The sequence below is a fragment of the Nerophis ophidion genome, linkage group LG16, assembly GCF_033978795.1.
Source record: "Nerophis ophidion isolate RoL-2023_Sa linkage group LG16, RoL_Noph_v1.0, whole genome shotgun sequence".
NCBI lineage: Eukaryota > Metazoa > Chordata > Actinopteri > Syngnathiformes > Syngnathidae > Nerophis > Nerophis ophidion.
In genome coordinates, this window is record NC_084626.1 from 20,523,422 (window position 1) to 20,547,414 (window position 23,993).

At 38.3% G+C, this 23,993-nt stretch overlaps 2 protein-coding genes across 5 annotated transcripts; one reads left to right on the forward strand and one right to left on the reverse strand.

Moving 5' to 3' along the window:
• Positions 1-338: 338 nt before the first annotated feature.
• Positions 339-11,605, forward strand: tardbpb (TAR DNA binding protein b). 4 transcript variants are annotated; one of them, XM_061874606.1, is made up of 6 exons: positions 339-497; positions 696-1,054; positions 3,911-4,074; positions 4,147-4,296; positions 4,379-4,549; positions 9,718-11,605. In XM_061874606.1, the coding sequence occupies exons 2-6, from the start codon at positions 814-816 to the stop codon at positions 10,207-10,209; spliced, it is 1,218 nt and encodes a 405-aa protein (XP_061730590.1). In that variant the 5' UTR covers positions 339-497; positions 696-813; the 3' UTR covers positions 10,210-11,605. The 4 variants fall into 4 exon arrangements, with proteins under 4 accessions (XP_061730590.1, XP_061730591.1, XP_061730592.1 ...); XM_061874607.1 differs by having other exon boundaries at positions 4,382-4,549; XM_061874608.1 differs by having other exon boundaries at positions 4,147-4,287.
• On the reverse strand, positions 11,531-23,841 carry cenps (centromere protein S). Its single transcript, XM_061874620.1, has 5 exons — positions 23,641-23,841; positions 23,375-23,498; positions 19,724-19,757; positions 16,669-16,735; positions 11,531-11,701 (listed from the first exon to the last, which is right to left on the reverse strand). Exons 1-5 carry the CDS (start codon positions 23,668-23,670, stop codon positions 11,594-11,596), a joined length of 363 nt encoding a protein of 120 aa, XP_061730604.1. The 5' UTR covers positions 23,671-23,841; the 3' UTR covers positions 11,531-11,593.
• Positions 23,842-23,993: the final 152 nt, after the last annotated feature.

A 23,993-nucleotide genomic window follows, 5' to 3' on the forward strand; every position in this document is an offset into this window, starting at 1 on the left:
TAACATGTCCAACAACCCGCATTCCTATCGATTTGGATTCTTAAAAAAGAAAATTAAAAAATAAAAATAAAAGGTTAAATGTGTTATTTATAAAAGAGATTACGCGGTGCCGCCATCTTGCCATCTCCTCGAATGAGAAAGAATAGCGGAAGTTGAGTGGACTAAACTATTCTCTCACTCAGTGTGGGTGTGAGCAGTGCAACAAAATGACTCATAACCAGCAGTAACTCGCGTTTGGTGTGTTAATCCAACAAGCTGTTGATTTAAAATGTTCATTAATAAATTAATCGATGGTGTATCATTTAATGACGATAAAAAAAATTCACCTCGGTAAAACCGATGGCGTCTAAATACGATGACGCACTTCCGGCATCACTTCAGTGACCCAACACGGCGGTGTAACGGTTGGCCTCGTGGAAAAAAAACGGTCCTATCTGTCGTATTTCTCAATATTCATACACCTTTTCAAACGGAATTACATCTCAAAAGAGCGATTTGTGAGTAATATGACTTTGTCCAAGTAGAAGTGAACAATAGTGTGGTTAAAAGGGTATTTTAGAACAGCTGCGTTATTGTGTTGACACAAAACAAAGGTGTCGAACCGTCTCGTCTCAATGAATTGGATATGATGTCAATGCAATTCTTACAATTTTATACATTTCATAACAAACGTTATTGTTGTTATTTTTTCCCAGGCCGGACTCCATTGAGTGCTGTTAGCCCATTAGCCGCTATCCTAGACGGCTAACGAGCTAGCTGCTAGCAGGCTCTCGAGTGTTTACGCGGTAAAGTCGACTCTTCAGTGCGGGTACAATGGCCGAAGTGTATGTCCGAGTGGCAGAAGAAGAAAATGAAGAGCCAATGGAGATTCCGTCCGAGGATGACGGCACCGTATTGCTGTCAACGGTCGCGGCTCAGTTTCCCGGAGCGTGCGGCCTGCGCTTCAGGAGCCCCTTGTCTCAGTGCATGAGGGGAGTGCGGATTGTGGAGGGGGTCTTGCACGCCCCGGAGAACGGATGGGGGAACATCGTCTATGTCGTCAACTACCCTAAAGGTAACTTTATACATTGTTCATTTTGGATACGATTACAAATACATTGTTTACGGTGTCTTAATCTGAAGGGGACCTGTAATGAAAAAACCCTACATTCCCTACCTGTTGGTACTGTTGTAAGCACAATACCTATGGGAGTAATTGGCAAAATGCGCAACCGAATTTTGCAAATTTGTATAATGCACAACCTTTTTGAAAATTGCTTCCAGCTATATATTTCAATAATGTGTGGTGCACATTTTGCAAATCAATGGGCGCAATGCACAATCATTTTGGAAATTGCTTCCAACTATATATTGATTGTGTTGGAAGTTCTGGCTCCTAACCCTAACCCTTGATGCCATCTACGCAGTGTTGGGAGACTGTTTTGCTGTTCTTCTGTTCGATGTAGCTTTCTGTGCAGAATTCCGCAAATTCTTCTTCAGCCGTCCTCAAACCATCCATTTGCACGGTCGCGCCAGTTTCAAACAAAATCTCATCTTAAACCTCGTCTTGCGATATGCAAATTGCTTGCGCACAATGTAAATTACATATAATTTTCAAAGTGCGCGAGATTGGTGAAATGCTTACAACAGTACCTGGTTGATCTGGTTTTTTTGATTGATTGATTGGAACTTTTATTAGTAGATTGCACAGTACACTACATATTCTATACAATTGACCACTAAATGATAACACCTGAATAAGTTTTTCAACTTGTTCAAGTCGGGTTGGAGGTTAATCAATTCATGGTAAATGGATAATACCCGAAAAGTTTAAATCAAACAATCTTGCCTTACTTCATTCATACTTCCTCTAAATGAGCAGTGTGAAATTATCCCGACTTGTGACTGTTTTTCCCGATTGGTGATTTCAGTGGATATCTCCATATTTGTAAGAGGACATCTGCATGAGTGTGTCCATTACAATCATTGTCTGACATTGTATCAATTTGTGTTTTCCGGTGCCACAATTATTTTGGTACTTTTCTAAATAAAGGGAACCACAAAAAATGCATTATTTAAATAAAATCTTTGGTACATTAAACATATTTTTTTTATTGCAAGTTTGTCCTTAAATAAATTGGGAACATACTAGACAATTGTCTTTTATTAGTAAGTACAGAGACAATCGTTCCTAATTTAGTTTGCTGACATATGGAGTAACATATTGTCATTTTCTATTCTGTTATTTTCTTAAAATGATCAAGGACAAGTGGTAGAAAAGTAATTATTAATCTACTTATTCATTTACATATACATGTTCTGTGTATACACATCTGTTAAAATGTAGTAATCACTTATTCTTCTGTTATTTGGGTGCTTTACATTAGTTTTGGATGAAACCACAAATTTGGGTATCAATCCGATATCAAGTCGTTACAGGATCATACATTGGTCATATTCAAAGTCCTCATGTGTCAATGGACATATTTCCTGAGTTTTTAAACTTTTTTTTTTTTTTTTTAATGAAAGATGATGTTGTGATGCCAAAAAATATTGATGTAATCATTGTATCGACTAGTTGTACGCCGGTGAGCTACGGTGTGTAGTGAAGCATGTTTAGCTATTCCTCGTCCAGCAGGGATGATACTTTTAAGAAACTTACTTTATTTGTCGCCATGGAGGCAAGGATTAGTGATTTAGAAGTAGCTAAAACACTGCCGACCACGGATGGACTTTAAGCCGCTAGCTAGCTAGCTATGTCTTAAAGCACCTCTTCCTGAGGGCGTTTCAGTGTTATACAGTAGCTTCACCTTTGCTGTCAGTTTTTAAGCTAAAATTGGTCCGTTCTACCCTTTCTGTCTACACACTGTCTGCTTGTAAGTACTCCGTGATTGCATAGAGCGAACACTAAAGCAGTCACTCTGCACATCCAAATAGGACAGCTCGTATGCGCGTGTGGTGCTGCAAAACTCTGGAATTATAATGCATTTAATCATCAACATAGTAATATATTACATGTGCAATGAAATCTACATTGTATTTAACATCAGTACACACTAACAAAGAGCCATGATACTTCGGAGAAAAGCCTGCGTTTCTTCATTTAATAAAACTATATTGTCATCTCAACGTTTTACTTGCTTTTTATTTGCATACAATGTACACTACTGAAGTTTTATTTATAGCAGTATTATTTTCAAAAGTTAAGTTTTAAGTTTGCACCTTATTGAACTGATAGATTTTAATCACTATTTAAATTGTATTGGTATCTTTATTGATTTATTGGAGTTTGTTTGCATGCAATTCGCAATGTTACCTTTTTAATTTTCAATAGTCTATATATGTATGTTTATATTTATAGATAGATATAATTTGTTTATATGATAAATAAATACTTTTAAGCTCCGAAGTAAATGTTTATATACTACGTTAGCCAAATGGTTTAGTGCTGTTAAAAAGAACAGGGCGTAGATCTGAGCAGTATGATGAGAATTTTGCTGTATGAGCAATAAAGAGTTCATAAATTGTCTCAGGTAGTTGTTCCTTATCCGTCTACACAAAAAACAAACATATGTCTTGATTAGACACTTGACGTGGATTTAAGCATCAGAGACAAATTCGATTAGCGATTGGCCAAAGTGTGTTGAGAAATTACAGGCTTTAAACAAAGTTGCAAGGCCATGCGTAGTTTGTGTTGATCAGTTGGAATTTGTGTAAATTGATATAACATCGCAAAAATCCTGGTGAGACTATCAAATGTAGTTTACATCACCTTCAAAAAAGTGTTAATCCATAAAAAAATATTTGTATAGGACAGCAATGCATTGAAAGTAGTTCCTGTGTAACATTTGCTTACATTGGTGTTTGTCCTCCTGTGATACTTCAGCTGCCAGTCTCCAATCAAGTTCATCATTGTGTTTGACCTATTCAGATAACAAAAGAAAAATGGATGAAATTGATGCCTCCTCGGCTGTGAAAATGAAGCGAGGCGACATGAAGACGTCCGACCTGATTGTGCTCGGTCTTCCATGGAAAACTACAGAACAGGACCTGAAAGACTACTTCAGCACTTTTGGGGACGTCATCATGGTGCAGGTACTTCCCGAAAAAAAACACAAGTCGAATGCATGTCCCTTGTTTGCATTCACCATCCATTTCCCTCCTCAGGTCAAACGAGACACCAACACCGGAAACTCGAAAGGCTTTGGCTTTGTGAGGTTCACAGAGTACGAATCCCAAGAGAAAGTGGTCTCCCAACGCCACATGATCGACGGCAGATGGTGCGACTGCAAGCTCCCTAACTCCAAGGTGAATATGGTAATGTCCTCGCCAACACTACCACAATCTAAACCATTTGAAAAGGTGGGCTTTTATAACCCACGTGATTTTGTTTTGACAGCAGGGTCCGGACGAGCCGCTGAGGAGCCGCAAAGTCTTTGTGGGACGTTGCACAGAGGACATGACCACCGATGAACTGAGGCAGTTTTTCATGCAGTATGGAGAAGTCACTGATGTCTTCATCCCCAAGCCATTCCGTGCTTTTGCCTTTGTCACTTTTGCAGATGATCAGGTATTGTCATAGCGCTGACCAGTGTTTTACTTGACATTTGTGTTGTGTCGTCAGTTCACACGTCAGTTTGGAAGCAATTCTGCTGAAAACCATACAGTCAATCCCTCTTGATGCACACATTTCTTTATCCAAAAATATTTGATTTAAACTCACTTAATCATGCTTTTCCTCTCCAAAAGTGCAATATACCGTACATGCATCATGCCAGTGTAAAATAGTTGACGCGGGGTGAACATAAGTTAAAATATAATGATATAATCGGATGATGATATGATCATATCAATTACAACAGGCAAGTAGGGAAGATAAAGTTGACACATTTTGTCGAATGCTCGGCTAGCTGGACCACCCAGCCACGTGCAGCGCATACTGTGACGAAGGCGACGCCTCAGCGCAGTTGCAGCGCTAGCCCAATACGGGGTTTCCGCGGGGAATTAAAAAGTTATTAAAAGTTAATGAATACAATTTGAGAAAATTAAGGTTTGAAATGGCATTAAAACTTTGAATGCGATGTCCAGCGGCATTAAAAATGTAATACAATTGTAGGACTTGGCTGATTGTCAATAAGTCAATCCATCAAACGATAAATGGAAATGAAACAAGAATGTTGCGGACAACGATAAATTGCTTTGTCTGTGTGTTTCTTTTCTTTGTCTGTGGCCTTGAAACTGGATACAAGAGGTCTTGCAAAGTCCGAAAGCAACAAAAGCGCTGCCTTCAAAAGTCTTGAATCCAACAATTAAAATATTTGCCTTAAAATGTCATAAAAGCTCTTAAATACAATTTTGAAAGGTCTTAAAAATATATTACTTACTTTAAGCTAAAACATGCATACATTTCAGTCTTGATTTTCAACGTTTCAATATTTGAGGGTATTATAATGTAACCACAAAACAGAAATAAATGAGGCTACCTGTGCTGCTCATTTGGAAATCATTGATAACCACCAGCTAGTGTGCTGTGCGTGGGCAGCAGTATGTTGTTTTAGTTGAGCATAGCAGCGGAACGAAAGTCCATAGCAATGCCAAATTACTTTCATAAGATGGGTAAGTGCAAGTTTAACTTTCAATTCCGGGCCTCCAATTTTCTTTCATGTCTTCTGTACTTCTTTGCCAGCCGTGGCTGGCAAGGCTCCGTCGGCACCAGTACTGCCTCCACTCACATTAAATAAGATTGTAGATGACTGATGAGGGGTTACTCTGTTCATTTGCAGGGATGTGAACTGTCCTCAAAAACGCAGAAATAAACATTCAAATTACCACCTCCACGTTTTTTTAATAAAATATGCAAAAAATAGGAGCTAATCAAAATAACCACTGATTAATAAAGGGCAACTGTACTACTCTTTTGGACTTTTGCCAATCATTCACAATTGTTATGTGTAATAATGCATTCTAACACGTAAATAAATGCGAGCAAAAATGCGCTTACAATTGAGCATATGGGAGGTCCTAAATTCCACTCATAATGCCCTTTAAATAGTCATCCAAAAACTTGCAGAGACCATGAAAATCAAACGGCTCTGTGGTCCCAAATTTTTCCGTTTTCTCGTCACCGTAGGTGTGTAGTCCTGTGACATCATGTCATGTTAATGAGGAAGCTCAGCAGCCTCCGCTTGTTTTGTGCACAACTTCTTTATTTCAGTGTTCTCCAGTTCAACACACATGAGCTAATTTGGTTAAAATTTGCAGATCTAGTGAAGCAAGGAACTCATTCATGTACTAACGTCACATGACGTTAGTACATGAATAAGAGTTCCTTCAGCTGCCTGAGATTTTATACCGTATATAAACTTGCTATCTACTGTACCCTTTTTAAACAATTGAGAGGGTGTAAAATACAATCTATTCAAAATGTTGAATTGACTCAGGCTTATTTTTAATGCATCTTATTGGAATTTTCCCAAATTTCTTTTCATGACATGTATTTTTCTAAAATGTTTAAATCAATCATCTATTTCCGAACATATGCATAATTTTCACTTATTATTCCATTAAACCTCCTGTTTGTTTAAATTGTATCCTGATTATAAACGTATCCTCTGCGTGGCTATTACATGTCACACTTTCAAAGGATATGCATTTTTTTAGCATGTTGTAAAGGGATAAAATAAAAATAAAAATTAATTTTGAGTATATAATAAAATTATTCAGAATTGGATGTTTATTGCAAGCCAAGTGTAATTCACTAGATAGTTACAGTTAATGTAAACTTTTTAACTATTCAAGATTATTATTGCCAAATTAGGGCTGGGCGATATGGCCTTTTATTAATATCTCTATTTTTAGGCCATGTCACGATACACAATATATATCTCAATATTTTGCCTTAGCCTTTAATTAACACTTGATGCATATAATTACAGCAGTATGATGATTCTATGTGTCTACATCAAAACATTCTTGTTCATACTGCATTAGTATATGCTCATTTTAAACTTTCGTTCAGAGAGGGAAATCACAACTAAGTCAATTTACCAAAACTGTATTTATTAAACAGTTATTAAGCAGTGGCACAAACATTCATGTAAATTTCAAAACAAAACGTGCAAGATTGTCAGAGACATTTTAAAATAAGCTATTAGTGCACTTTTGTGCATGATGTCACTAAGATGACGTATCAAAACAACATTAAATTAAAGTGCACTTTTTGTACAGAACGCCACTACAATAGTTCAAAACATAAAGTGCACTCTTGTTCATGATGTCACACAAGATATTTCAATAACTGTCAAATAAAAATGAGCTGCATAATAGGAAATCAAATAGTGCGTGTCCTTCGCTATGTGGTACGTTACTACGGACGTTATCTCCTTCTGTTGTAGACCATTTGTTTCATACGGTGTTGATTTGGAAATGGTTGCTTGGGCATTTTGTGGGTGTGGCACCGGCCCGAGATGTTGACATGCGGAGTTTCAAGCACTCTTCATTCTCTAGCAGGTGACTTTTGAAATGGTGCTACACATTAGCAGTGCTGCTACTTTTTGTAGCAATGCTTTTGCCCCATACTTGTAATACATCGTCCCGCTTAAAGCCAAACCACTGCCAGACGATGGATTCCATGCTGTTTTCTTTGGTAATTATTTCTGCCTTCATTTGTTACCAGATTCGCACATTCTTTTTCTCGTATTACCACTCGCACCGCTAGCATCACAGCTAACCTTACCCATGTCGCTACTTGTCTACTCCGCGATAGCGTACGACGTTGCACACGCGTCAGTATGTGACGTATGTAAAAAGGTGTGTTTGTTTTACGTCTCTGTGAGAAGCAGAGACAAGAAATAGTGAGAAGAGCCTGTAGTGTAATGCCCACAGGTAAAATAAATAGCATGAGAACGCATATTTGAATATCACAATATAGTAGTTTTCTACATCGCACAGAAACAAACCCGCAACATATTGACTATATCGATATATCGCCCAGCCCTATGCCAAATGTTTACAATTATGTGTATATAGAACATTGTGAGCTTTTGACTATATATAATCATATGGAGTCAGACATGGGCATCCATTTTTTTTAAAATGACATTAAAAATGGCAAATATAAAACATTAAATTAGATTTGCTGATACTTGTAAAACCCCTGTAGCAACAAGGCTCAACTTTGACTTGTATTCTATTGTATTGACCATCTTTCACTATTATTGATTAGTGGTGAGCACACAGGCAGTTTGCTAAGCAGATCTTGTTTTTATGACCGTACATTTGTGATCAGGGAACATTTAAAGCGAAGGAATGTCAGACATCCGGAAAATGTGGTCTCCACTCGATAAGCTCGTTTGCTTTTTTTTATATTTATTTACCCAGGAAAGTCCCTTTTGAGGTTAATAATATTTTTTTTCAAGGGAGTCTGCACATTCATACACCAGCTGTAATTAAGATGGCAGGAGCTGGGAACAAACCAGCAACCATCAAGTTGCTGGAACAGCCACCTGAACCAAGACAATCCCTTAATTAGCTTGTTGCCTTGCTAGCTAGCTAGCAAGTGTGGGACAAAGTTGTGTAAAAAATAACTAATTTTAACCAAAGTCCTTTAGCTAAATGTATAAATCAATTCAAGTACTTTTTGAAGCAGCGTCAATTTGCAGTGCAACAAAGAAAGGCACAATAAGAAGCATCAATCACACAAAACACTAAGCACCAATGTGCAGGTATCATAAGATTAAAAATACAAACTATTAGATGGTTAAGAATCAGTCAATGCTACAATTCTATTCATTGAGTCTATTAGATTGATACATCACCAGGCATTTGATTTTTCCTTCTATATTTGGAAATCCTTCTTTTATCTCTGTAAACATATAAAAAAAAAATCAGTTTTTCTTCTTTTTTTCCCGACTTACAATGTGTGTTAAAATCTTGAACCGTCTCTTTGCCATATCTGCCAACAACCACGGTTTTTGCATAATGAGTACGGTTTTTGATAATCCAGTGGTAAAAACTATAGTTTTCCATTAAGAATGATTGGCTTAAAAAGCAAAGCTACGTAGCAAAGCAACTCCATGGGCAGAGGACACAATATAGGGGAAACATCAGTGATGATTGCTTGGTTTAGTATAAAAACATCCATGATTGGTTGGTGGGTTTACTATGATGAGTCACGATTGGTTAAGATTAGTGCAAAACATTACGGACAGGCCAATCAAAGGCAAGAGAGCGGGTTTTCGAACCAGGAAGGGAAATCACAACAGATGTGCACATCCCAAATGACGACTAGAGAGTCAGAGAATAGAAGAGGGAATGTTCAAGCAGGCGATATTTGTTGCTATTTTCCCACAATTAAGTCACTTTAACTCTTAACCACACTAAGGAAAGTACATTATATGTAGAAATTAAGTGCACATACATGTAGGAGTGATGGCGTGAAAAGTGATGTAAAAGCTCACCAAAATAGTTTTTTTTCCTGAATCAATCAATTGTGGCAGTTATAGATGAAGAAAATTTCCAAGTTTCGATCTTGTTAAAAAAAACAACAAAACCTTGCATTCAGCTGTATGCCAGAAAAAAAACACAATGCATTGCATTTATTACCTCACACTTTAAAGCACTATAGCGGTATAGATATACTATGCACTGACAATAAGTCAATGTTATCTAAAAAAAAGTACATGCAGTTGTATGCTAAGTTGTTGACTCGACTAACTGATGCGTTTTTTTTTCCACCAGGTCGCTCAGTCTTTGTGCGGGGAAGATCTCATCGTCAAAGGCGTCAGCGTCCACATCTCAAACGCCGAGCCCAAACATGGCAACAGGCAGTTTGATCGCACAACACGGTTCGGCAACGGCTTTGGCGCCCAGGCGTTCAGTGGCAGCCGTAGCGGGTTAGGGAGCAGCACCAATAGTAACCTGGCCAATTTCGGCTCCTTCAACCTGAACCCGGCCATGATGGCGGCCGCCCAGGCGGCCCTTCAGAGCAGCTGGGGGATGATGGGCATGCTCGCCAGCCAGCAGCAGTCGTCCACTTCAGGCGCGTCCTCTGGCGGCGCCAGCGCCAACCGGGACCAGAGCCAGTCTTTCAGCGCCGGCAACAGCAACTACGGCGCCAGCTCAGCTGGCCTGGGCTGGGGGACAGGCTCCAACTCCACCAGCAGCGGTAGTGGGTTTAGCTCAGGCTTTGGGTCCGGTATGGAGTCAAAGTCGTCTGGGTGGGGTATGTAAGCTAAGCGTGTCTGTGTGGTAAGTATCGTGAGAAAGATCAGACCTTTCTTTCTGGTTGAAAAATACTTTTGTGGAAGATGTTTTGTAGATTTGCAGGAAAAAGCTAAAGATTGAATTTGGTGTGTTGTGAGTTGTTTACCAGGAAGTGCTATTTTTTCATGTTTGTATCCTTTTCAGCTGGATTCTCTAATGCATGTATTGTAACGTGATGCATGAATGTTTATCATTTGAAGGCAATCTTGCATTGGAGAGAATCTGGTTGAAACTTCGATGTTTTTAGAAACTTTATTTGCAGTCAAGTGGAACAAAAAGCCTTGATTGAAATCTCTTCTGCAGTTGACTCCCACCTTCCGTTTCCCTGCAAGGAAGCTCCAATATGGCGGCATTGTCGGTGCCGTATTGGTATCACTCTCTTCCCGCCTGTAAATGCTTTGCCATCAAACGACGTTCTCACAGACGGTGGGTGTTTTCACTTTTATCCGCTGCGCAAGTGACATTTTTTAGGAACTGATGAGTGCGATTGGGATGGCTTGTGGCGAGGCGATGAGTGAGCGGACTGAGAGGCGTAGAGCGGACTGCTTGTGAACGTGAACGAGCCCAAATTCTGACTGCTTTCTGAGTGTGTGAGTGGAAGCTGCGGATGCTAACGAGCGCCTAACACGGACATCCTTTCATTAGTACTTCAAGGTTTTTTATGTTTTTTTTTTTTTTTTAAATCTTTGCAAGATTCCCCTTATTCTTAATGTGTGGACAAAGTGAAATGTATGGAATGTCTTACCGCTTGTATTATCTGAATGGTGTGTGCTGTTTCTTGTTCCTGTAAGTGTGTACTTGATGTGGATGACACCGACTGAAGACGCTAGCGGGTCGGGGTATGGGCACGAGTGCTGGTGTGAGAACGTGGCGTGGTATGTCTAATGCCCCCCTCCCGTAGCGCTTGATGTTTGTGAGGTGTTGGAAAAATGTCAAAATAAGGGAGTTGTCTAATAAAGTTGGTTTGAATAGATGCTTAGTTGAGTGAGTGGCTTTGCAGAATAAACAATTAATTGGATTCACATATTTAGGGACCTTGGGCTCGGCTGGTTGAGGTCTACATTTGATACCAGACTGAAGGACGAAGATGCAACTTCCAACACTTTGAGTGTGTGGCCTTCCCAGAGAGACATGGTAGTACTCGTCTTTCATGCTTCTTTCCTCTGCTTGTGTGCGTCTGCAACAAGGTGTGAGTGTTTTTTGCTGACTGGTCATTCCTGGACAATGTTTGCTCTTCTAAAACCGCCTTTTATAGCTCAGGTTTACGACACATTTAATGTGCATCAGATGATGTAAAAGTTTGCTTTGTTTATTCACCTATACTGAAGAAGAGAAAACATTATTAAACCTTTTATTCTCTGTTCTCGGTGTCTCTGCCTTTCCTCTTCCAAGAATTCTTTTTTTTCAAATCTTTGTGCTCTTGTTCCAGCTCTTCACTCTTATTTTGTATGTAGACAGCCTGAAATAAAGAGTCAAATGAGACATTTTCTGTGTTGTAAAATATGCTGAAAGGTTAAAGTCAGGTTGTCACACACTTACAAAATACATAAAATACCACACTTTTGGCACACAACAAGGCTTCACATACCATATGGAGCATATTTACAACTGTAACCATTCATTTGATTAAAAAGATAATTGATTAAGCTATCTTTTTAGTTTCGGGGTCCCAACTTTTCCACTACAGATTGGCCCACCTTACTCTAGATTTTATTCAATTCATTTAACATATTAACCATTTACAATCTTTTTAAATTTAATGAAAACATGCTATTATATAACACAAACTTTAGGCATAGGTCACTCAGGATGATCAGAAGGTTCTAACCAAATATACTGCATAAGAAGGAACTCATAAATAACTGACAAGAAAATACATTTGGCATACAATAATGTGGTGCTAAAATAAAACTAATAAGTGATGAAGTTTAGTTGAGAAACATTCATTAAGTCCTAACTCTGCATTTAAGAAACTTCTCTATGACTTTAACTCCAGAATTATTTTGTTTAATATTGTCATTACTTCCACAAGCCTTATGTTGTAACTTGGTGTCGCTGGAGCCTATAGGAACCACAACTGAGAAACATACTTTTTGCCCTATGGTTAAGAAATACTGCACTTAATGACGGTAATTAATTGGAAAAACTGATTCAATAAACAATGTAATAATTCCATTAATTGCATGTCCTTGATTTACAACTGGCCCAAAACATGACTTTTTTTGTTTTTAAATTGCTATTAAGAACATCAAAAATCGATGCATTATTGCTATATATTGCCATATCGATATTTTCCCCCACACCCAATAAATTGTATGTTAAAGGGGAACATTATTTTGAGATTTTGCCTATTCATAATCATGAGACACAAAACAATGGATGTTTTTTTGTTAATGCATTATAAATATTAAATCAATGCGATCAAAAGGGACGGCGTGGCGCAGTGGGAGAGTGGCCGTGCGCAACCCGAGGGTCCCTGGTTCAAATCCCACCTAGTACCAACCTCGTCACGTCCGTTGTGTCCTGAGCAAGACACTTCACCCTTGCTCCTGATGGGTGCTGGTTAGCGCCTTGCATTGCAGCTCCCTCCATCAGTGTGTGAATGTGTGTGTGAATGGGTAAATGTGGAAGTAATGTCAAAGCGCTTTGAGTACCTTGAAGGTAGAAAAGCGCTATACAAGTACAACCCATTTATTTAAAAGTCAGCTTACAACTGAGTCTTGGGAGCTGCTCAATTCTGCCTATAAAGCCCTCAAACATCAAAACACCATTTAGTTTTTATATACAATCTGTAAGTACATATGTAATGTAACGAGCACATTTCTGATAACATTTAACTCCACTCAAAATAGTTAAGTATTTTGACCATTTTAAGCATTACATTAAAAAACATCACAAAATTGCTTCTTTTTTCCCCCTTCATCACTGATTACTACTCACTGCAGACTTCATGAGAGCCAACAAACAAAATATAACTTACTGTGCAAGGTTTGCTGTCATTAGAATGCTGACTACTGGGGTTCATATATTCTCATTTAGATGAAAAATTACTCAATCCTCACAAAGAAATGGGGTGAAGGGGCAGGAGGGACCAAGTGTCTTTTTGTGTCATTTTTGCCAGTTGTGGTTCCTAAATGGCTGTCAAAGTGTACCAACTAGTCGGATTACTTCCTCAACCATTTACAAACCCCATTTCCATATGAGTTGGGAAATTGTGTTAGATGTAAATATAAATGGAATACAATGGTTTGCAAATCCTTTTCAACCCATATTCAGTTGAATATGCTACAAAGAAAATATATTTGATGTTCTGATAAACATTTATCTTTTTTGCTAATAATAATTAACTTTAGAATTTCATGCCAGCAACACGTGACAAAGAAGTTGGGAAAGGTGGCAATTAATACTGATAAAGTTGAGGAATGCTCATCAAACCCCTATTTTGGAACATCCCACAGGTGTGCAGGCTAATTGGGACAGGTGGGTGCCATGTTTGGGTATAATACAGCTTCCCAAAAAAATGCTCAGTCTATCCCAAGAAAGCATGGGGCGAGGTATACCCCTTTGTCCACAACTGCGTGAGCAAATAGTCAAATGTTTCTCAAAGTGCAATTGCAAGGAATTTAGGGATTTCAACATCTACGGTCCATAATATCATCAAAATGTTCAGAGAATCTGGAGATTTATCACTACAAGTGAGCGGCATGGCCGGAAACCAACATTGAATGACCGTGACCTTCGATCCCTCAGACGGCACTGTATCAAAAACAGACATCAATCTCGAAAGGATATCACCACATGGGCTCAGGAACACTTTAGAAAACCACTGTCACTAAATACAGTTTGTCGCTACATCTGTAAGTGCGAGTTAATGCTCTACTATGCAAAGCGAAAGCCATTTATCAACAACGTCCAGAAATGCCGCCGGCTTCTCTAGGCCTGAGATCATCTAAGATAGACTGATGCAAAGTGGAAAAGTTTTCTGTGGTCTGACGAGTCCACATTTCAAATTGTTTGTGGAAATATTCGACATTGTGTCATCCGGACCAAAGGGGAAGAGAACCATCCAGATTGTTATCCACGCAGAGTTCAAAAGCCAGCATCTGTTTATTGTTTATTGAATGGGTCCCTATTAGCTGACGCCGTGGCGACTGCTAGTCTTCCTGGGGTCCATATAGGAGCAGACAAAATTAAAATACAAAGAATACATGCATTACCAAATGGAAAAATACAACAACATAAAAAAGCTAATTAAAACCGGTATTAAAAATGAACGTCATGTGGACAGCTGCAATAGGTGTATCTTCAAAGCTGTCTTGAATGACAATTTACTTTGTGAGAGCTTAATGTGTGACGGCAATATATTCCAGAATGATATACATCTATATATGACTGTATTTTTGAGGAGATTGGTCCTGGGAGCATGAAGTGTAAATAGCCATCGCTGGCATTCCTAGTGTCATAAGTATGTGTGTTAGTTGATTTTAAAAACTGTTTGTAAAAGTAATCTGGTGATTGATCTAAAAGGATAGTTCTAAAGAACATAAGGAGACTACACTGCATCTTTCAACAGACAACCAGGACAGGCGTGAATGCATAAAGGAAATATTAGTGCGCAATGAACATTTAAGTAACAGTCTAGCCGCTCTGTTTTGAACAAGTTGAAGTTTGTTCAGGTCAGACTTAGTTGTAGTGGACCGTATTATAGTAAAGTAATGAAGATGACAGAAAACCAAGGACTGTATAACTTGACCCATTGTTGAGGATGTCAAGAAGGTGGAGCACTTTCTGACTATGGCTAAACCTCTTCCCATTTTCATTAAAATACTATCGATATGACCGGACCATGACAGTCTAATAGCACACCAAGCAGTTTTGCTTTTTTGACCTGCACAATAGGTATATCTAACATTGAAATGTGAAGCTGAGGGTCTTCAACAAACATAGGCCTGGAACCAAAAAGAATGCTTTTTGTTTTGTCAATATTCACAACAAGTTTACTGTCATTTACCCAATAAACTTGTTCTGAATATTGACAAAACAAAAAGCATTCTTTTTGGATCCAGGCATATGTGATGGTATGGGGATGCTTTACTGCCCAAAGCTTGGGTAACTTACACATCAGCGAAGGCACCATTAATGCTGAAAGGTACACACAGGTTTTGAAACATAATCTGCTGCCATCTAAGCGCTGTCTTTTTCATGGACGCCCCTGCTTATTTCAGCAAGGCAATGCCAAGCCACATTCAGCACATGTTAAAACAGCGTGGCTTCGTAAAAAAAGAGTGCGGGCACTTTCCTGGCCCGCCTGCAGTCCAGACCTGTCTCCCATCCAAAATCTGTGGCGCATTATGAAGCGTAAAATACGACAGTGGAGACCCCAGACTGTTGAACGACTGAAGCTCTACATAAAACAAGAATCGGAAAGAATCCCACTTTCAAAGCTTCAACAATAGTTTCCTCAGTTCCCAAACGTTTATTGAGTGTTGTTAAAAGAAAAGGTGATGTAACACAGTGGTGAACATGTCCTTTCCCAACTACTTTGGCACGTGTTGCAGCCATGAAATTCTAAGTTAATTATTATTTGCAAAAAAAAAAAAAAAGTTTGAGTTTGAACATCAATTATCTTGTCGTTGTAGTGCATTCAACTGAATATGGGTTGAATAGGATTTGCAAATCATTGTTTTCAGTTTATATTTACATCTAACACAATTTTCCAACTCATATGGAAACGGGGTTTTTACTTTCCAGGTGAGAGGTGAGATTTATGATCTAGAATAAAGTGAGAAAACAGCAGTCCACTCAATGGTGTAAACATAGGGACACACAGGAGTGATCATGTAGCCGCTATAAATAGTTTGTCTGCGTTTGCGCTTACATTATCACTAATGCCTAGTTAAAATTCAAGTCCCATCCATCCATCCGTCTTCTACTTCTTGTCCCTCTCGGGGTCGCTGGAGCTTACACCGGCTGCACTCGGGTGGAAGTCGAGGTACACCCTGGACAAGTCACCACCTCATCACATGTAAGGTAAATAAAGTATTGTTGGCGCCTTTTGAATGGTTATTTATTGGATTTCATGGGTGGAATAGAGGACCGCTGATTGGCTACATTGTAAGCAGACTTTTATTAACGTTTATTTAATATTTAAAATGCATCAAAAAAAAAAAATTATATCTGTTATGTCTTTCATGACTGTGCACGATAAGCAAAATTCCCCTTTAAGAAACACGGTCGCCATCAACAAAACATCCATCTAACATCTTTGAAGGAAAACAAAAGTTGACTACAATCTGTTGTTATTTGTCTAGAACATTGGTCGTATTTCTAATGATAAAATGTTTCATCATATTTCTGCTAGCATGTCTTACAAAGCACTTGAACACAACCCATACGGAGCGCCACTTGACAAACATTGCAACTCACCAGTGCGGTGCTGCGGCGAGCCAACAGTTTGACGTCCTCTGCAGACACCGTACATCTTTTGGCATGCCTGAAATTACCATAAGAATGCTGAGCTCATTTATAGGAGAACTACACTTTTTTGGAATTGTACTTATTGTTTGTAATCCTTATGTAAGACAAGCAAAAAATTTTTTTTTTTTTTACATTCCAACTTAAATAAAAGTGAGCAAAAGTCCAATAACGATAAAGCTAATGGGAGTCGCTCGAGTCCGCCTATATTTAAATAAAAGCGGGCAAAAGTCCACTAACGATGGAGCTAATGGGAGTCGCTCGAGTCCGCCTATTAAGTGCCCTAGAAAACATCCAAAAGCCTCCATAGTTTTATGTACACACTGTAAGTATATATGTAATGCAGTAATAGACACATTCATCATGACATGATATTTACATATTTCGATCATCTTAAGCATATGGCAGGGTATTCATTTCACCAATGTCACAAGATAATGTTGGCTTTTTCCTTCAACAACACTACTAATTCATTAGAGCCAACAGCAACCACTTTGGGAAAAAATGATGATCCACAACCTTATATTTTTGAGTCTGACTATCCGGAGAATGAGCAACAACATTTAGAAGCTGAGTGACAACCAGATCAAGCAAATGGCACTATTGCTAAGTGCTTGGGCTGGGCGATATGGACCAAAATTGATACTGCGGTAATTTTAGTCCAAATGGCGGTGAAAGGTATATACCGGTAACTTAAAAAAAAAACGTACGGTTGCATAAGTGTTTTATGGCTAAATAACCAGTGTTTATTTTTGTTGTAAGTAGTGACGTATTGTTAATTTTAAAGAGTAATTAGTAAGCAGTTACTATGTCGAATCAGTTTTTGTTCATTTTGCTCGTTAACGTTAGGTTTATAGCCCCACACTTGTTTGCGGGGATGGATGGAGCATCTACGTGCTCACTGTGATAAAAGCCGCTAGCTGTTGAATTTAAAACTACTTTTCAGCCACCCAACTGCTATATTACAGTACCGTGTGTATATATATATATATATATATATATATATATATATATATATATATTCATATACATAATAGATTACTTATGTTAGCTGCATTGATAGCCACCTCGATTTGTAGTATTTCACAACTTGTCCTACATGTGAATTATAGGAAAAATTCCCCAAAAAGTGCAGTTCCCCTTTAAAAGTAGCCCATGTCACTAACTCTAAATTACTTTTATCTTATTAACACCACCAACTAGAACAGTTGCTGTTACCATTGGTTGTGTAAAAGACAATATTTAATAAATGAATGTCCGTACTTTGCACCATTTTCATTCATTCAAATGTTTATTAATTGTAAATATGCAAATTAAATAATCATATTATTGATATAATTCTAAAAGTGAATTAAGTAATAATAGTATTAATCTTAATAATTGTACAAATAAAAGTTAAACAATTATAGTATTAATATAATCATTAGGGGTGTGGGAAAAAATCGATTCAAATACGAATCGCGATTCTCACATTGTGCGATTCAGAATCGATTCTCATTTTTGAAAAATATATATATTTTTTAATCAGTCCAACAAAACAATACACAGCAATACCATAACAATGCAATCCAATTCCAAAACCAAACCTGACCCAGCAACACACAACTGCAATAAACAGAGCAATTGAGAGGAGACAAACCCGACACAGAACAAATCAAAAGTAGTGAAACAAAAATCAACATTATCAACAACAGTATCAATATTAGTTAAAATGTCAGCATAGCAGTGATTAAAAATCCCTCATTGACATTATCATTAGACATTTATAAAAATAAAAAAATAAAGAACAATAGTGTCACAGTGGCTTACACTTGCATCGCATCTCATAAGCTTGACAACACACTGTGTCCAATATTTTCACAAAGATAAAATAAGTCATATTTTTGGTTTGTTTAATAGATAAAACAAATTTACATTTTTGCTATCAGTTGATAAAACATTGTCCTTTAAAATTATAAAAGCTTTTTACAAAAATCTACTACTCTGCTTGTATGTCAGCAGACTGGGGTTGATCCTGCTGAAATCCTATGTATTGAATGAATAGAGAATCCTTTTAAATCGGGAAAAAAATTGTTTTTGAATCGAGAATCGTGTTGAATTGAAAAAAAAAAAATCGATTTTGAATCAAATCGTGACCCCAAGAATCGATATTGAATCGAATCGTGGGACACCCAAAGATTCGCAGCCCTAATAGTCATATTTTTAGGACTATTATTTTTTTGTTCGTATTAATATAATCATAATTGAAAAATTAAAATTAGGTTGATAGTACAGCATTACTAAAATCACAATAAATGTAAAAATGGAACTATTTAAGTAATTGTTCAATAAAAAAATTAATAATTACAGTATGAATTTGATTGTACAATGAAAATAGAGTATAGTAATATTGTAATTATAATTGCAAAAATAATAAATAATAGTATTAATGTATTGTAGTCCTAGTTGTAAAAATAAAAATAAATAACTACGTTATTAATATAATCATAATTAATTTACAATTTCAAATTGTGGTTTAGCACGAAAAAGATGACCGGCTTACAGGCGATGCTCTGGCACATACACTTTCACACAGCCAGCATATAAAGCGTCCTCACCCACCCGAGTATTCTACTGTCTCAGACGATGTCCCACAGGTAAGAAAATGTTATGAAAGGAGTTATTAGTAGTGGGGCGGTATAGCTCGGTTGGTAGAGTGGCCGTGCCAGCAAAAGGGTTCCAGGTTCAATTCCCGCTTCCACCATCCAAGTCACTGCCGTAGCGTCCTTGGGCAAGACACTTACCCACCTGCTTCCAGTGCCACCCACACTGGTTTAAATGTAACTTAGATATTGGGATTCACTATGTAAAGCGCTTTGAGTCACTAGAAAAAAGCGCTATATAAATATACTTCACTTAACTTTTTTAAGCACTTTTCTATTAACTTTCACATTTTCTCAACTGCAGAGGCAGCGACACATTTAAAAGTTGGCATAATCAAAGAAGTTAACAAAAGAGAAAAAGGTACCTTGCAAACGCCTCCAGGTCTTTGGCAAAGATGTCTGCAAAAGAAACAGAAGTTGAAGTTTAAGGAAGTATTTTCCTGAAACAAAAGGTGTTGTCTTTACAAAGACTGTACTGTATAAACTAAACGGGTCTCCACTTCATAAACATGACATACAGTGGGGCAAAAAAGTATTTAGTCAGCCACCGATTGTGTAAGTTCTCCCACTTAAAATGATGACAGAGGTCTGTAATTTTCATCATAGGTACACTTTAACTATGAGAGACAGAATGTGAAAAAAAAATCCAGGAATTCACATTGTAGGAATTTTAAAGAATTTATTTGTAAATTATGGTGGAAAATAAGTATTTGGTCAATAACAAAAATTCAACTCAATACTTTGTAATATAACCTTTGTTGGCAATAACAGAGGTCAAACGATTACTATAGGTCTTTACCAGGTTTGCACACACAGTAGCTGGTAATTTGGTCCATTCCTCAATGCAGATCTTCTCGAAAGGAGTGATGTTTTGGGGCTGTCGCCGAGCAACACGGACTTTCAACTCCCTCCACAGATTTTCTATGGGGTTGAGGTCTGGAGACTGGCTAGGCCACTCCAGGACTTTCAAATGCTTCTTACGGAGCCACTCCTTCGTTGCCCGGGCGGTGTGTTTGGGATCATTGTCATGCTGGAAGACCCAGCCATGTTTCATCTACAAAGTTCTCACTGATGGAAGGAGGTTTTGGCTCAAAAATCTCACGATACATGGCCCCATTCATTCTTTCCTTAACACGGATCAGTCGTCCTGTGCCCTTAGCAGAAAAACAGCCCCAAAGCATGATGTTTCCACCCCCATGCTTCACAGTAGGTCTGGTGTTCTTGGGATGCAACTCAGTGTTCTTTTTCCTCCAAACACGACGAGTTGAGTTTATACCAAAAAGTTCTATTACGGTTTCATCTGACCACATGATATTCTCCTAATCCTCTGCTGTATCATCCATGTGCTCTCTGGCAAACTTCAGACGGGCCTGGACATGCACTTGCTTAAGCAGGGGGAGACACGTCTGGCCACTGCAAGATTTGATTCCCTGTCGGCATAGTGTGTTACTGATGGTAACCTTTGTTACTTTGGTCCCAGCTCTCTGCAGGTCATTCACCAGGTGCCCCCGTGTGGTTCTGGAATTTTTGCTCACCGTTCTCATGATCATTTTGACCCCACGGGATGAGATCTTGCGTGGAGCCCCAGATCGAGGGAGATTATCAGGAGTCTTGTATGTCTTCCATTTTCTGATAATTGCTTCCACTGTTGATTTTTTCACACCAAGCTGCTTGCCTATTGTAGATTCACTCTTCCCAGTCTGGTGCAGGTCTACAAATCTTTTCCTGGTGTATTTTGACAGCTCTTTGGTGTTGGCCATAGTGGACTTTAGATTCTGACTGTTTGAGGCTGTGGACAGGTATCTTTTATACAGATAGCGAATTCAAACAGGTTCCTTTATATCAGGGAACGAGTGGAGGACAGAAGAGCTTCTTAAAGAAGAAATTACACGTCTGTGAGAGCCAGAGATCTTCCTTGTTTGAAGTGACCTAATACTTAAAATTCCTACAATGTGAATTTCTAGATTTTTTTTTTCCACATTCTGTCTCTCACAGTTTAAGGGTACATATGATGAAAATGACAGACCTCTGTCATCATTTTAAGTGGGAGAACTTGCACAATCCGTGGCTGACTAAACACTTTTTTGCCCCACTGTACACGTCCAACAGGATTTTTAAATATATGGTAATCCTTTTCTAAATATTATATAATAATATTTAGAAATAATATATATTATTATATATTATATAATAATATATAGCCTTATAAAACAAAAACATCACTATTAGTCAAAAAACAACAATATAACACATCATTTCAGTAGGAAAAACACCCTAAATAATAATAGTAACTAATAATAATAAAAATATCACTATCTGGTGAGCAATAATAAAAATGAGCCCTAAATCCAGTCGTACACATTGAAACGTTGACATAAAGAATGTATTTTATCATAGGATAAATGTGGCATCAGCATTGTTTTCAATAGCACATTTGATGTTGTTTTTTTGTGCTCTGTGTGACAAAAATAACTTCTTCCAAAATTCCCCTACAGTCATTCACTCTGCCAGCTTCAATATTATTTGAATGGCACAAAATGTTTTCCAGGATCTTATACTAGTTAAATAAAATATCCAAATGCTAAATACTTTCTGGCCTAACCAATAACAGACACATATATATTGGTTAAGCTTATTTAGAAACATTGGTGTCTTCATTATAATTAGTACTAAATATGAGGCACATTTATCTGAGGTGGGGTGGTCATATAACATGAAATTCAACATACTGAGTCAGTACTACTGTAATATTAATCCCTCGCCGTAATGCTACATTTACTACACTTATTGATGCAATTGTAAATGTATTTTTTGAATATGGAATACTTTTAAGGCACAGTGTTTGTTAGTTGTTGTTGTTGTAGTTTATTGAGTATGTCATAGTCAGCTCGACATCATACATACATACATCTATTTTCTACTGCTTATTCCCTTTGGAGTCGTGGGGGGCGCTGGTGCCTATCTCATCTCCAGTGAAGTGATTCTAGCTATGTATGTATATTATGTACTACATGTATGATGTGGGGAAAGCACGGTGGGAGAGGGGTTAGTGCGTCTGCCTCACAATACGAAGGTCCTGAGTAGTCCTGGGTTCAATCCCCGGCTCGGGATCTTTCTGTGTGGAGTTTGCATGTTCTCCGTGACTGCGTGGGTTCCCTCCGGGTACTCCGGCTTCCTCCCACTTCCAAAAACATGCACCTGGGGATAGGTTGATTGGCAACACTAAATTGGCCCTAGTGTGTGAATGTGAGTGTGAATGTTGTCTGTCTATCTGTGTTGGCCCTGCGATGAGGTGGCGACTTGTCCAGGGTGTAACCCGCCTTCCATCCGATTTTAGCTGACATAGGCACCAGTGCCCCCCGCGACCCCAAAAAGGGAATAAGCTGTAGAAAATGGATGGATGGAAATTAAACATACCGTATTTCCTTGAATTGACGCAGGGCATATAGTATGACCCTGCCTTGAATTACTGCCAAGTCAAACTTGCTTCCCAAAATAATTAGCGCATGTTCAGTATTACTGCCTGGTCAAACTCGTGACGTCACGAGTGACACTTCCCTTGTCATCATTTTCGAAATGAAGGAGGCTGATTTCAATACCAGTAATTTGAAATCGCATAACGGGAAGAAGATTAAGAGCTATTCAGTAGGATTTAAGGTCCAAGCTTACATCACACTCAAATTTTTACTGCATACCTTTGGTAAGTGCCGGAGTGAGAAGAGGTTTTAACATAATTAGCGCATGCTTACTTTTACAGCATGCCTTTGGTAAACGCAGGAGTGAGAAGAGGTTTTAAATTAATTAGCGCCCAGGCGACAATTCAAGGAAATACGGTACCCCAAAAGGGTAATGGGAAGAAGTATAAACTTTTTGTAGTGTAGTGTTCGTATACCCACCACTTAGTCACTGTTAGTGAATGAATATTAATGTGAAGTGAAGTGAAGTATATTTATTTGTAAATGTATATTATCACAAAGGTAAACAATGAAATATGCATCATGTGGTGTTGGACCCACCACTTTGTCTGAAGGTTGTCTCTGCTATTGCGGCAACGACCTGCCGGCTAAATTTCGTCCGGTGTTCTTCTTCCATCTTCTGACACAGTTGACCAACAGTGTAATGTACAGCTGCCTTCAGTCGCTGTAGTTGAAGTGTTTGTTGTTATTATTATCGTCATGAATAGCGAGTGGCGACATGTTTATCTCATTAGAGTCTAGCCAGCAAACTACAGTAAGTTTGCGATAACATTAGCCAGGCAGACAAAGTGAAATACTTTGATTACCTGAAGCGTTTCGTCCTCTCCGACCGACATATCGACAGTGAAGTTAAAGATCTACACCCCTAAAGTGTGCTGAAACAGCCACTAAAACATAATCTGACTTTATTAGAAATGTCTAAGATGTCGCGGCACAATTCAAAACAAACAAGTCTGGTGACGTCACGTGGGCTTGTTGGAAGTGCATTTCACAGCACCACCATGTGGCGGGAGTCTTCTTCTTCTTTGGTTTAATGGCGGTTAGCAAGCAACCTTCTGCTGCGCATTACCGCCACCTTTTGATATGGTGTGTGAGCTGAGATGGAACCCTGCTCTATATTATTTTATTTAAAGGCCTACTGAAACCCACTACTACCCAC